We start from the raw sequence: 14,843 nt of genomic DNA on the forward strand, positions 1-14,843 counted from the left end.
GGCACGTGCAAAGAGAGAGCGATCTTGGGCACACATGCACATGCGCCCGGTGTGAGTTTAAGCCACCGGGTCCGGGACTCGAACCGTGGTCAGCTATGTGGGAGTCCAGCGATATCGCCATTATGCTAACTGCTGGTCCCAGCCCTTTTTCTCTTAATGTTAGGCTACGCTGGTTTAAAATCGGGGGGGAGGGGCTCTGTCTGCTTTTAAGTCGCCCCTAATAAGCTGCAGTAATGCAGAGGAAAGAATTTTACTCTGGTTAGTGCTAGGCTTTGAGATAAACACCCGGTGACTGTGGCCCCATGCTGTAAGTTGGTTTTGTAGAGGCCCCAGGCCCTCTTACTGCACTCTATGTGGTACTCATGAAGGACTGTCTGCCTTGTTCCAGGTGTTCTAAGAACTGTGTGAGCTACTGCTGTGTTTCTTTTCCCTGGAGACAGTGAAGACGGTGTCACTCTTTTTATTTATTTATTTATTTTTCTCTTAAGAGAGAGATTTTTGCAATAGGGTGCATGCACTTGTTAGACACAGAGACAGAGAGACTGAAAGCAAGAAGTCACACCTGGGGGGACGGCCACTCTGCAATCCCTTTCCTCCATTCCCCTCTCTGGGTTTTGGGCAAACATGCATATGCACCTGGCATGAATTTCAAGCCACCAGGTCCGGGATTCAAACCGCAGTCAACTACATGGGATTCCAGTGCCTTAACCACTATGCCACTTGCTGGTCCCTGTTTGTTTTTCAGTTTTTGCTATGAGACAGAGAGAGGGAAAGTGAGAAATCACCCTCAAGAGGAGACGGCCACATTGTAGTCTCTTCTCCAGTCTTCTTGGGATGCTGGGCACACACCCCTGCCCTCATTTTCGAGCTGCCAAGTCTGAGACTTGAACCACATGCAGCTGGCCATGTGGCATCCAGCACCTACCTCTATGCCACCTGCTGACCCCTTGAGCCACCTGGTTTTAACCTTCTTAGTGATTCAAAATATTCTTTCAAGAGATAGGTGTAAATCTTTCCACCCGTAGCTCGATGACAAGATACACTCAAAGGGGCCAGCAGGTGGCATGGTGGTTCGGGTCCTAGACTCCCACATGGGTTAACCATGGTTTGAGTCCTGGACCTGGAGGCTTGCTTTCTCACTCTTCTCCCCACCCCCTGTCTCTCTCGGGTTAAATTGAAGAATAATGATACATAACATTTAAGATAGAAGAAAAGCACCTGAAATCTTCCTCAGTCGGATGACAGTGGTGACTAAGCTTGAAGTGGAGGATAATCCCCACTATGAGCTGTGATGTTTCACACTCCTAGATACACCACGTGGCCTTTTCCTTGTTCCCAGTCCAACGGGATTATCACTTGTGATCCAATTGCTTTGCCTAGCGACCAGGTTGAGTAATTATTGAAGCAGAATGACCAGAAAAACATACTCGTTACTCCACCTCACAGCAATATGGCATACTGATTATAGCCTAGGCCACACGTGGAGAAAGAGCCCATTCGGCTATCTCATATGTAAATGGAAAGGTGGCCACCGTGACCTGTCTCCAATGGCTTGTCCTTTGCAGTGCTCCTTGTAGGGCAAGTGTGCTTTACATGCACGTAAGCATTTCCTGGAGAAGGCAGGGCCAATCACGCCTTCTGGTAGAAATAGATCCAGTAGGAGTTGGCCAGGACTCTGGTTGTGGATCGAGGGTAGAGCGCGTACAGAGCTGTCAGTTGATGAGTGAAATGATTCACCGTAAGATCTGCTGAGCCTCTGTAGTTTCCCAGGCACTAAGGATTGCACACGGTTCACCTCAGTGAGCCCCCACAGCTGCAGGGTGGAGACAGCTCCAGTCCCTGTTTTGCAGAGGAGGTAACTGAGATTCGGAGCTTACAGATTCGCACAAGCTCACCTGGCCAGGAGGTGCCGGTGCCGGGCTGTGGAGCTCACCTCTGACTCCGGATCTCCGTCTCGATACCTCAGCTCTACCGATTTCTGACCTAGTTTTAGGAACTGTAGAAAGGAAATATGGCCAAACTGAGATTGCATTCCTGATCTGTGCAGTGTTTTGTGTTGGCCACTAACAGTAGAGCTCTGATTCTGACAGCCGGGGCTGCTCCTGGCTTCCTGCTTGTGTGGGGGACAGTCCTGTTAAACGCCGTGGCCCTTCTGGACGAGGGCGCGCTCTTCCCGGAGAGGCTGCATCTTCTCTTCACCTTGTTCGTGTCAGGTCTGGGGGCCACTGTCTTAAAATTGATCCCTTTTTCATAACTTCTGTCAAAACTGGACCAAAGCGGTAGTTGTCGGTGAGTTTGATCAGATTGGAGGTTTGGACTCTGTTCTCTTGGCATGACCCTCGTGAAGCGTAGTCGTAGGAAGCGAGGACTCTGGAGCCACAGACCTGTTTCCTGCCCCCCACGGCCCTGGGGCAGGTAAGTGTTCACGTTTGTAAAACATGTAACCGCGCTTAGCGCTGTGAGATGCTTAGCCTTGAGTAAGCGCTTGGCCATCATGGAGCAGTCTGACTTCTTCCGGCGAATACAATTATGACTTTATAAAAATTAATTTTGTCTTATTTTCTCTGCAGCTACTGAAATATTTGAAAAAGCTTTCTGCCTTGCCTATCACAGTAGACATCCTTGCGGTAAGAACTGTGTAACTTTATTTTTTAAGAATTAGTTTATTTCATTTTATTTATTTATTTAAATTTGACCAGAGAGGGACAGAGTGAGAAAGACAGAAAGTGAGAAAGCAAGTTACCAGGTCCAGGACTTGAACCACGGTCGGCCCTGTGGGACTCCACTGCCCGCAACCACCACGCCACCTGCCGGCCCCAAGAACTGTGTAACTTTAGATACTATCTAACTAGGTCCCTCCCCTTCTGGAGAGAGCATAGATGAGACAAAGGACATAGGCTTCAGAAGTGAACAGAACCCAACACGAAAGGCTACGTAGTGTCTGATTCAGTTTACGTGAGATGTCCAAAGGGAGCAGGCCTACAAACCGAAAGCAGACTGGGGACCAGCCAGATGGGGTTGTGAAGGCGCTGGATCCCACATGGCCACATGCACAGTTGGAGGCCCAGATCCTGCCGACCGAGAAACACTGGGCACATGTACACGCACAGCCAAAATCCCGAGAGGAGAATGGAGGAGAAAGGATTGCGGCCTGGCCATCTGTGGGGTGGAGGAGAGGAAGGGGTCACTTTCCCATCCCGCCTTTACCTCCTTGGTGAGCACACTGCCCCCATCCCGGAAAAATTCAAAAATAAGTAGATTAGTAGTTGACAGGGATTGGGAAAACTGGGAGGAACCGGATTCTTTTCAGGGTGAGAGAAAGGTTATGAAGTAGAAGCAGTGCTTGTGCGTATTGGAGTGTTCTGGAAACCACCAAATTATGTCCTTTAGAATGGTTGAAATAGTGGGTTTTCTGTTATATGATTTGAATTTAAAGGAGCATTGGCTTTGCCATCAGCCAGTCCTACATTCAAGTCTAAGTTCTGTGACCTTAGGCTGCTCCTTCACGGAGCAGGATTGATTCCTGCCTCTCGGAGTTATCGTGAAGACTGGCGTGGACTCTGTATCAGAGCTCTTAGCTGTCTGACACCTGCTGTACTCGTTCAGTGGAGTGTCTCCTTCTCTGCGTTTGGCATGCTTTGCCCAGGTGCCGTTGGAGCTCTGGGCACAGGTACAGACTGGTGTAGTACCGAGACTTGCAGGGGATGTGTCGGGAAGCGTTGCCGTCGAGGTTCATAGCAGGAGGCCTTGTTGCTTTAGAAGCACGTGAGCCCCTCTCCGCAGCCCTCTAACAATTCCTGTGTCACATTCGCAGGAGACTGGGGTTGGGAAAACCGTAAACAGCTTGCGAAAACACGAGCACGTCGGTAGCTTCGCCAGGGACCTCGTGGCCCAGTGGAAGAAGCTGGTTCCTGTGGAACGGTAAGAACATTTCTCTAGGTTTTTCGAACTTTTTAGTTAGGTCTGATACTTGAAATATTTGTAATGGAGAAATTTTTTTAACTTATTTTTTTTTTCCCTCATTTGCAAAAAATACCTGTTGGGGGACCAGCAGTTGGCGTAACGGCTGTGTCGCTGGACTCCCATGTAGTCAACCGCGGTTCAAGCCCCCCAGACCCAGTGGCTTAAACTCACGCTGGGCACATATGTGTGCGTTCCCAAGGTCCTGAGAGGAGAATAGAGATTTCTCGCTTTCTGTCTCTCTGTCTCTCTCTCTCTGTCTTTCTGGCAAGCACATATGCCCTATAGCAAAAACCTCTCAAAAAAAAAGAAAAGAAAAAAATACCTGTTGGAGCTGGCAGGTGGCATGGTGGTTGAAGGTGCTGGACTTTCACATGGCTAACTGCAGTTCAAGTCCCAGACCTGGTTGCTTGCTTTCTCACATTCCCTCTATCTCTTCCTCTATCCCTCTCTTATCAAACTGGACAATAATAATAATAAATAAAATTGAATTAAATTCATCTTTTAAAAACCCTGTTTTGACTCAATTATAAAAATAATCAATGATTATTTTACAATATTAGAAAACATCAACATAATAATAAGAATATAAGGGGCTGACATGTGGTGTGGTGGTCAAGGGCTCTGGATTCCCACATGGCCAACTGCAGTTCGAGTCCCGGACCTGGCAGCTTGCTTTTTCACTTTCACTCTCTCTCTGTCCCTCTCAGGTCAAATATAATAAGTAAATAAATAAAGTTAAATAATTCTTCTTTAAAAATTTCAAAAAATTTAAAGAAAAAGAATACAAGTTTTTGACAATTTTGTTATATAAAGATAATTATTAATATTCTAACCTCTTCTTTAAAAGCTTTATTCACAGGGACCAGCAGGTGGTGTAGTGGTTAAGGTGCTAGATACTCCCACGTGGCCAACCATGGTTCAAGTCCCAGACCTGGTGGCTTGCTTTCTCACTATCTCTCTCTCTCTCTCTCTCTCTCTCTCTCTCTCTCTTTTTCTCTCCGTGTGATTAAATGAGTGAATAAATGAAATTAAATAAAATTATTCTTAAAAAAAAGCTTTATTCACTTATTATCTGTTTATTCATTTTTAAATTTTGCTACAGGGCACATGTACTCACCAAAGACAGAGAGAGAGAGTGGGAGGAGTGAGGAATCACCCCCCAGAGGGCATGGCCAGGCTGCAATCCCTTCTCCTCCATTTCCTCTCAGGATTTGGGGCGTGCATACACATGTGCCTGCTATATTTTTCAGGCCGTTGGGTCCGGGCTTTAAACCATCCAGTTGGCCATGTGGGATCCAGCAGCCTAAAGCACCACAGTGACCTGTCATTTTTCTATATGGTTGTAAACAGTGTAAGTAATTAGCAGTCCCTTTTTGTGTTAGAAGTTAAACATGTCCCTGAGCTTTAAGAAATCTTTAAGCATCTTCATATCCATGAAATCGTCAACCTTCTTTGCATTTGGAGTTAAGTTCTTCATTTCCCATGTATGAATATTTGTGTTTTCTCACCTTTAAAACGCAGTTGAGTGAGCATACCCCACTGTCCTCTCCCTGAGACCTCGCTGTTTCTCCCCCACGCCTTCGCCTCTGTGGTCGTTGTGTCTGTGTCTTTGCACAAGGAACACGCTGAGCTTCACGGCTGGTTTCTCTGCTGATTCTTTTAGAAACACTGAGCCTGATGAGCAGGACTTGGAAAAAAAAAATGAGCAGTACTTGGAGAAGATCGGTTCCCGGAAACGCCCCCGAGATGCTCTTCAGAAGGAAGAAGAGCTGGAGGGGGACCTCCAGGAAGACTGGAGAACCTCTGGGGGCCGATCCTACAGCCCTGACCACCGACAGAAAAAACACAGAAAACTCTCAGAGCTTGAGAGGCCTCACAAAGTGTCTCACAGCCAGGAGAAGAGAGAGGAGCGAAAGAGGTGTCACCGAGCGTCCCCGGCCTACTCCTCCGACCACGAGTCTTCAGACTACGGCCACGTTCAGTCGCCCCCGTCTTCCGCCAGTCCTCAGCAGGTGTACATGGACCATTACCGATCCCCCGAGGACGACCCCGAGCCCGCCGTTCCACACCAGAAGCCTGGAAAAGGCCACAGTAATGCTTTTCAGGACAGACTGGGGGTCAGTCAAGAACGACACCTGGGGGAAGCGCAGGGGAGAGGGGGGATGAGCCAAAACAAGGAGCACAGATCTTCCCACAAGGAGAGACGCTCCGGGGACGCCAGGGCTGATGAGAAGCCCTCTGCTCTGAGCAGAGAGAGATCACACAAAAACCTCTCCAAAGAGGAGCACCGACGGGCACCCTCGGGGGACAGTGCAAAGGAGAAAGCTCCCTCCGGTGTCGTTAAGAAAGAGAAGGAGAGAGAGGGCAGCGGCCTCAAGAAGAAGTTTCTGCCTCCTTTGGAGGTTGCGCCCGACAACCACCTTAAAAAGCCAAAGCACAAAGACCCGGAGAAAACCAAATCAGACAAGAACAAGCCAAGTCTGAGCAGCGTAGACTTAGGAAGGGGGACAGGAGATCCCTCCCCCAAGGTCAAAGAAAAGGTTTCTAACAACCTCAAAGCTCAAGAAGGGAAAGCCAGAACTTCTCACTCGGATAAAAAGTCCCCGGGCTCCCTCCCGAAAGGCGAGGACGCGGATGTGGAGGACGAGTTCGAGCAGCCCACCATGTCCTTTGAGTCATACCTCAGCTATGACCAGCCTCGGAAGAAAAAGAAAAAGATCGTGAAAGCCTCCGCCCCGGCCCTCGCAGAGAAAGGACTTAAAAAAAATGATTCTAAAAGCACTAGTAAAAACTTGGACTCGGCTCAGAGACTGCCTAAGGGGAACGAGAGCAAGTCCGAGAAGCTGCAGCCGGCAGGAGCCGATTCAGCCAAGCCGAAAAAGGTAACCCGGCCGCCCCGCACGGCCCAGCGCCCACCCTCCTTGGCTGGCTCTCAGGCTGCCCGTGCGGTCTTTCCCTCCCGGCTGGCTAGCTGCCCCGGTAGCTAGGGTTCTCGGAGGTGTCCCGCTGTGGCCGGCTGTCTGTTTACCTCCCGGCCCCGGTGGTGTCCGGCATCCCCGCTGCACCCCCCAGCCTGCGTCCTCCCGGGCCGGGTGCCTGGTTCACACTCGTGGGCAGCGGCTGTGGGGCAGACAGCTGTGCTGTAGAGAGAGCTCTCCGTTCACTGTCTCCTCCATGCAGGTCCCCTCCAACGTGGTGCCAGTGCTGCCAGACCTCCCGTTACCCACCATACAGGGCAACTACCGTCCACTTCCTTCCCTGGAGTTGATGTCCTCCTTCCAACCAAAGCGAAAAGGTAATTTTCTGTGTCTTCTTCTTCAATGGGAAAAACAGTCCCTGAGCGGGCACCGTAGCATCAGGGTTTTGGTGCATTTCCTACGTGCATAGGCTCTGGAGCAACTGGCATGCACAGCCCCCAGCGTTCTGCACCGTCGGGTCTGAATCCCAGCTCTGGCTTCTGTAAATTATATGACTTTGGGCCACCCTTGATTTCTCTGGACCTCAGTTTCTTTCTCTTTCAGTTTTTAAGTTGCCAGAGGGCATGTGCACTGATAGAGAAAGCAAAAGCCCCCCCACAGTAGGGCACGGCCACACCCCAGTTCCTTCCGCATCTCTCTGTCCTGTCAGGACTTTGGGCACACATGCACATACACCGTCTGTTCAAACAGCAGTCAGCCACGTGGGGGCCGGCTCCCTTAACCACAGGCTATGGAGTTGGCCCAGGACCTCAGTTTTGTAGTCCGTAAATGGAAGTAGTAATGGGTCCACCTCATAATGTTGTTAAGAGGGTTCAAAAATGATAATGCCAGGCCAGCAGGCGGCATGGTGGTAAAGACGCTGGACTCCCATGTGGCCGACTGCAGTTCAAGTCTGGGGCTTGGTGGCTTGCTTTCTCATTTTCCTTTTCTCTGTCCATCTCTCTTTGGTCAAATTAAAAACTAATAATAAATAAAACAATTTTTTTTGAGAGGTTTTTGCTGTAGGGCGCGTGCGCTCGCCAGACAGACAGAAAGCGAGAAATCACCCCCCAGGGGAGATGGCCACTCCGCAATCCCTTCTCCTCCATTCTCCTCTCGGGATCCTGGGCATGCACGCACATGCGCCCAGCGTGAGTTTAAGCCACTGGGTCCGGGACGCAAACCACAGTCAACTACATGGGAGTCCAGCAACATAGCCATTACGCTAACTGCTGGTCCCAAAAACAAATATTTTTTTAAAAAAGAAGTGATAATGCCAAGAAAGCCTTGAGCTCCAGATTTTTTTTTTTTAAAGAGGCTTTTTGCCTTAGGTTGCATATACTCGCCAGAGACAGAGACAGTGAGAGGGAATGTGAGAAATCACCCCCTGGGGGGATGGCCACACCGCAGTCCCTTCTCTTCCTGGGATTTTATGCACACACACACTAGTGTTTTTTGTTTTGTTTTGTTTAATGCATTTTTTTAATTAAAAAAGAAACATTTTAGAAACCTCAGTGAGTAAGGTGAACATACTATAAAGTAGCACCCGCTGGGGCTACATAGCTTACTGCAGTCATTAAATAGGTATTAATAGGTATTTTTTTAATGCATTCTTTAATTTCAAAAAAAGTTTTAGTTTTAATAGACCAAAATAAAAAAATGTTAAGAGAAATTTGCTTAAAACTTAAAGCCAGGAAAAAGGCTAGGATTCAATTCAAATAGTAGGTAGATGAACCTATCAATAGTTCAAGACAAAACATCCTTAAATATGGAAATCAAAGCATTGAAGAAAATCAGTAATGTTTTAGTCTAAAATCAAAAAGTTCTATTTCACTAGATCAGACTCACATAATTAATCTCTCTTCTATTGAAGTTGCAGTGTTACTGCGGTCTGATCTTTCCATGTAAACTCTGGGGGTTAACATTCAACTCCGGACTCGTCCCTACCATGAGGCCGGCCATTCTCTTGGTTGTTTCTTGTGCTCTTATTTCTGTGTGTCCGACTTTAGTTTTCCTGGTACGGCACTCCCTTCAGCACTTCTTGGAGAGCTGGTCTGGTGTTGATAAATTCTTTCAGGTTTTGTTTAGCTGAGAATGTTTTTGGCTGTTTTTTCCCATATGAAGATAATCTTGCTGGGTATAGTATTCTTGGTTGGAATTATTTTTCACTTAACTCTTTGAATATGTTTTCCCATTCTTTCCTTGCTTGCATTGTTTCCCGTGAGAGGTTCGACGTTAGCCTGATGGAATAGCCTTTGAAAGTAACCTGACGTTTCTCTCTTGCCAGTTTTAGTATCTTGTCTCTGTCTGTGGTTTTGTTCACTCTGGCTATGACATACCCCAGTGTGGTTTTCAAACCTCCAGGTTTGGGACTTGAACTGCAGTCAGCTGTTTGGGAGTCCAGCGACATAACCCCTATGCCATCTGCTAGCCCCAGAGCTCCAGATTTTTCACATAGTAACTGTTTAATAAATCTTAACTGCTGCTGTTATTAGCAGCCCTTTATTATCCTATGTGTATTACATCTGATTTTTATCTTAAGGGACAAAAGTCTAGTTTTAATAGCAAAAGAATTAGAAACCACATCGGGAGCCATCGGCAGAGGACTAACGGATAAATCGTGGCTCATCCACAAGGTGCCGTTCTATGTCACTGAAATGTGGAGAGTTTTATGTACTGTCATGGAATGATCGCTAAAATGTGGTGGATGAAAAGTAATTGGTTAAGAAAGAAGTACACACTGAGACCAGCAGATGGCGTAATGGTTATGTCGCTGGACTCCCACATAGCCGACTGCAGTTCGAGTCCCAGGCCCAAGAGCTTTAAACTCATGCTGGGCATGTGTGCATGCGTGCCCATAATCCTGAGAAGAGAGTGGAGGAGAAGGGATTGTGATATGACCATCCCCCTGGGGGAGATGACTTCTCACTTTCTGACTCTGTCTCTCTCTGTGTCTTGGGCGAGCACATGCACCCTATTGCACACGCAAAAATCTCTATGGAAAAAAAAAAAAAAAGGCAGGTCCAGTAGGTTGCATGGTGGTTAAAACACAGGATTACCACATGGCCAACTATGATTTGAATCCTGGACCTGGTGGCTTGAAAATCACTCCAGGTGCATGTGCGTGCATACCCAAAATCCTGGGACAGCAGTGAAGGAGAAAAGATTGTGGTATGACCCTTCCCCCCGAGGAGGGTTTTCTCACTTTCCCTCTGTCTGTCTGTCTCTCTCTCTCTCTCTCTCTCTCTCTCTCAAGCACACATGCCCTATGATCAAAACCTAAAGAAAGAAAGAACATACATATTTGTTTAGTTTTTACATAGAGTCTCTGGGACAATCCACAAGAAACCGATAGCCTTGGAGAAAGGGAAGTAGGAGGCTGAAGACTGCGGCGAAAGGGGAGATTTCAGTATGTTGCTTGGGGCCTTTCTAATTTCCTTTCTGGTTTTTCTTGCCCTGTAGCATTCTCTTCGCCCCAGGAAGAGGAAGAAGCTGGATTCACTGGCCGAAGAATGAATTCCAAGATGCAGGTGTATTCTGGTTCCAAGTGTGCCTATCTCCCCAAAATGATGACCTTGCACCAGCAGTGCATCCGAGTGCTTAAAAACAACATCGACTGTAAGTCCCACGTTGCCCTCTGGCTGTCGGGACGCGATCCCTGGTGGCTTGGCTGCTCTTCAACACTTTCACCTTCGATTTCCCTGCAGCGATCTTCGAAGTGGGAGGAGTTCCGTACTCGGTTCTCGAGCCTGTTTTGGAGAGGTGTACGCCCGATCAGCTCTATCGCATAGAGGAATACAACCACGTGAGTGTCCTGGTTGGGTGGGGAGAGGGCAGTTCTCTGGCCTGTGCTTCGCAGAGCAGCTCTGTCTTGTGGATCTGCCGTGGTCAAGGGCAGACCAGGGCTGAGATCACTGTCCAGACATGCTCGGTTTGCCTCCGGGCCTTGAAACAAGCACAGTTTTAGCACCTGTGCCTGCCTCTAAGTGGGCCTCTTGGGCTGGAATGGGGTGGGATTCAAAGGGAGTGAAAAACACTCCCAGCACTCCCTTGAGCTTGCCTATTCATCGAGGTCAGGGGAGAGTTCCGCAGAGCACCTGGGACCAGGGCGGGGGCGGCACTGGGGCTCACACTCACAGCTGCTGAGTGTTCCAGAGCACAGGCTGGAGGGCTATCTCCTGGTGACATCGCCGGCTGTCTGACAACCCTTCCCATAGTGCAGGTGCTCTCAAGCAATGGCCCTCGCTGTCCCTGGTTCCGAGAGTTCTGCCACGTGGCGTCCTTAGGTGGCCCACGGTAGTTCAGTGTGGTGCCAGGGTAATCTGGTTAACGTCACCCCAGCTCTGCCCTTTACAGACAGAAGACCGGCTCCAACTTGCTTTCTTGTGACCTTCTCTGAGAGGGAAGAGAGACAGAGACACAGAAAGCAAGAAATCACCCTCCAGGGGGTGGCCACGCCACAATCCCTTTTCCTCCATTCTCCTCTTGGAATCTTGGGCATGCATACACATGCGCCTGGTGTGAATTTAAGCCACTGGGTCTGGGACTCGAACCATGGTCGACTACATGGGAGTCCAGCAACATAGCCATTGTGCCAACTACTAGTCCCTCTCTGATCAAATTTTTTATTATTATTTACTTACCTTTTTTCACTGTACGTCATTACAGCATACAAAGTGAGATTTTCCATCCAGAGTACACTGTATATTGGCTTAATCAAGCACATCAACATACATGTTATCGTCAACAAATAATTTTCCATTTCTTGTTTCCTTATGTTTTGCTTTTTTATTTTTAAAAATTAAAATTAAATAATAATTCTTTAAAAAGTATTTTAAAAGAGTGCTTGTATGTATGTGTATGCACGTGTGTGTTTGTATATGTATATTTGTTTGTGCGTGATATATATATATGATTTTAATACCTGAAATCAGAACCAGGGTATCATACACAAATATATATATATATTTGTGTGTGTCTATGATATATATGATATGTATGTGTGTCTATGATATATATGATATGTATGTGTGTATGATATATATGATATGTATGTGTGTATGTGTATGATATATATTATATGTGTGTGCATGTGTGTATGATATATATGATATGTTTGTGTGTATATATGATATATATCTTTGTGTGTGTGATATATATGATATGTATGTGGTGTATATGTGTGTATGATATATATGATATGTATGTGTGTGCATGTGTATGGTATATGCATGATATATGTGTGCATGTGTATGATATATATGGTATGTATGTGTGCGTGCATGTGTATGATATATGTGTGTGATATATGTGATATGTATGTGTGTGTGCATGTGTATGATATATGTGTGTGTGCATTTGTGAATGATGTATGATATATATGTGTGCATGTGTGTGATATGATATGTATGTGTGCATGTGTGTGATATATGTGTGTGCATTTGTGAATGATGTATGATATATATGTGTGCGTGTGTGTGATATGATATGTATGTGTGTATGTATGATATATATCTTTGTGTGTGATATATATGATATGTATGTGTGTGCATGTGTATGATATATATGATATGTATGTGTGTGCATGTGTATATATATGATATTTATCTGTGTGTGTGATATATATGATATGTATGTGTGTGCATGTGTATGCTATATGATATATGTGTGTATATATATGATATATATCTTTGTGTGTATATGTGTGTGCGTGTATGATATATATGATGTGCGTGTGCATGTGTGTATATGTATGATGTATATCTGTGTGTATGATATATATGTTGTGTGTGTTTGTGTGTATGTGTATGATATATATCTTTGTGTGTACATGTGTGTGCGTGTATGGTATATATGATATGTATGTGTGTGCGTGTATGATATATATGATGTGCGTGTGCATGTGTGTATATGTATGATGTATATCTGTGTGTATGATATATATGATATGTGTGTATGTGTGTATGTGTATGATATATATCTTTGTGTGTACATGTGTGTGCGTGTATGGTATATATGATATGTATGTGTGTGCGTGTATGATATATATGATGTGCGTGTGCATGTGTGTATATGTATGATGTATATCTGCGTGTGTATGATATATGTGATATGTGTGTGTATATGATATATATCTTTGTATATGTGTGTGCGTGTATGGTATGTATGATATATATGTGTGTGCGTGTATGATATATATGATGTGTGTGTGCATGTGTGTATATGTATGATATATATCTGTGTGTGTGTGTATGATATATATATATATATTTGTGTATGATGTCCTGTATAATTATACCTGACTTCAGGTATTAATCGAAGAAACAGACCAGTTGTGGAAAGTTCACTGTCACCGAGACTTCAAGGAGGAAAGACCAGAAGAGTATGAGTCATGGCGGGAGATGTACCTGCGGCTCCAGGACGCCCGGGAGCAGCGGCTGCGTGTCCTGACCAAGAACATTCAGTCTGCACACGCCAACAAGCCCAAAGGTGAGGGGCGGGACGGGGCAGTGTGGCCGGCAGCTGGTGGGCCAGGCTAGCGCAGGCTGGTGGCCCCCAGGCCCACACACGGTTACAGGAGACGGCGGGGGGCGGGGGTGCTCTGCCACCGCCCTGCTGCCCTTCAGTGGGGCTTTCAGGGTCGACAGTCCTCTGGTTTGGGGGCACTTGGATTATTTCAGTAATGGTAGCTTCTCTGCTCAAGAAAGCATATGTATTTCTAAAGTTCGTTTATGTCTTCCATCAGAGGAGGACGGAGACAGGCACCCTCAACGGGTACTTGTGCTGCAGCCCGCCCCAGCCTCCACTGGCATGTGCACTTCTGAGCGCTCAGACAGGCCTCTGGACCTGCCAGAACCTTCCCGTGTGGGTCAGCTTTGCAGAACAGGGTGCTATCACTGTGCCGCTATCCGGCTCTAGGAGGCCAATATTACTCTCCTTGTTTTTCCGCAGGCCGACAAGCAAAGATGGCCTTTGTCAACTCTGTGGCCAAGCCACCTCGCGACGTGCGAAGGAGGCAGGAGAAGTTCGGCACGGGAGGAGCAGCTGTGCCTGAGAGAGTGAAGTAAGCTCTGCCCCTGCCCGGTGTCCCCTGCTTGGGGCAGAGCTCCCTGAGAGGAGTCGGCTCGCTTCTGGGGCGAAGGAAGGGCAGCGTGGAGGGGCTGGAGCAGAGCTCCCGGCTCAGTGCTCCCTGCCCTGCGCCTCGGCCTGAGCCATGGTCTGGGACAGACGGCCCTGCGGCTCCCTCTCAGGCTGAGGCGGAGAGCAGGAAACTCTCCCCGTGCTTCCCTTTGCCCCGTCCAAACCAGAAACATTTTCTGTGACGAGCGACTCATTTGGTGGAAACCACGCTTGCGCTCCACGGCACAGATCCACACCCACGTGGTGAGAGGAGGTCACTCCGCAGCAGTCTTCACCGCCCGCCGTCCCGGTGCTGGCTCTGCGGGTCGGAGCCACTCGGCCAGTCGTCCTCCCTCGCTCAGGCCGGCCCTGGGCTGCCCTGCCTGCTGGGGGCAGCTTTCCCGTGCTGGTGACTAAGGCGTCGCTCCGCTTGCAGGGTTAAGCCGGCCCCGTACCCCGCCTTCAGCAGCAGCAGCTCTCACCCTGACCCCGAGGAGCCGGCCGACGACGGCCCAAGCACCAGCAGCGCTCACCTGGCGCCGGTGGTCAGCGCGGTTTCCTATGACCCTCGGAGACCAGCCGTCAAGAGTGAGTCCTGCGGGCCCTCCCTGGACACCTCAGATCCGGCCTGTGAGCCCCTTCAAAGCCGCTCCCACCGTGCCGCGGGCCGGGCATTGGCTGAACCTAGCTGGTCCGAGCGTCGTTTCTCCTTCCCCCGTCCTCACTGCACGCGTGTCTTCTCCGGCGCCGTCCTCTCCCCTCTGTCCTCACTGCACACGCGTCTTCTCCCCTGCCGCCCTCTCC

General features: G+C 48.0%; 1 protein-coding gene across 1 annotated transcript in view; it reads left to right on the plus strand.

Annotated features, from left to right (window-relative positions):
* Positions 1-2,332: 2,332 nt before the first annotated feature.
* The window catches only part of ELOA (elongin A), a 15,788-nt gene continuing 3,277 nt past the window's right edge, over positions 2,333-14,843 (plus strand). The window contains exons 1-10 of the mRNA XM_027776118.1: positions 2,333-2,415; positions 2,483-2,627; positions 3,815-3,921; positions 5,627-6,845; positions 7,144-7,258; positions 10,383-10,538; positions 10,628-10,725; positions 13,229-13,409; positions 13,872-13,983; positions 14,476-14,627. Of these exons, the coding sequence (XP_027631919.1) occupies positions 2,333-2,415; positions 2,483-2,627; positions 3,815-3,921; positions 5,627-6,845; positions 7,144-7,258; positions 10,383-10,538; positions 10,628-10,725; positions 13,229-13,409; positions 13,872-13,983; positions 14,476-14,627 (2,368 nt within the window). The remainder of the gene's footprint in view (positions 2,416-2,482; positions 2,628-3,814; positions 3,922-5,626; positions 6,846-7,143; positions 7,259-10,382; positions 10,539-10,627; positions 10,726-13,228; positions 13,410-13,871; positions 13,984-14,475; positions 14,628-14,843) is intronic.

This window comes from Tupaia chinensis, unplaced genomic scaffold, assembly GCF_000334495.1.
Source record: "Tupaia chinensis unplaced genomic scaffold, TupChi_1.0 Scaffold000628_1, whole genome shotgun sequence".
In the NCBI taxonomy this organism is placed as follows: domain Eukaryota; kingdom Metazoa; phylum Chordata; class Mammalia; order Scandentia; family Tupaiidae; genus Tupaia; species Tupaia belangeri.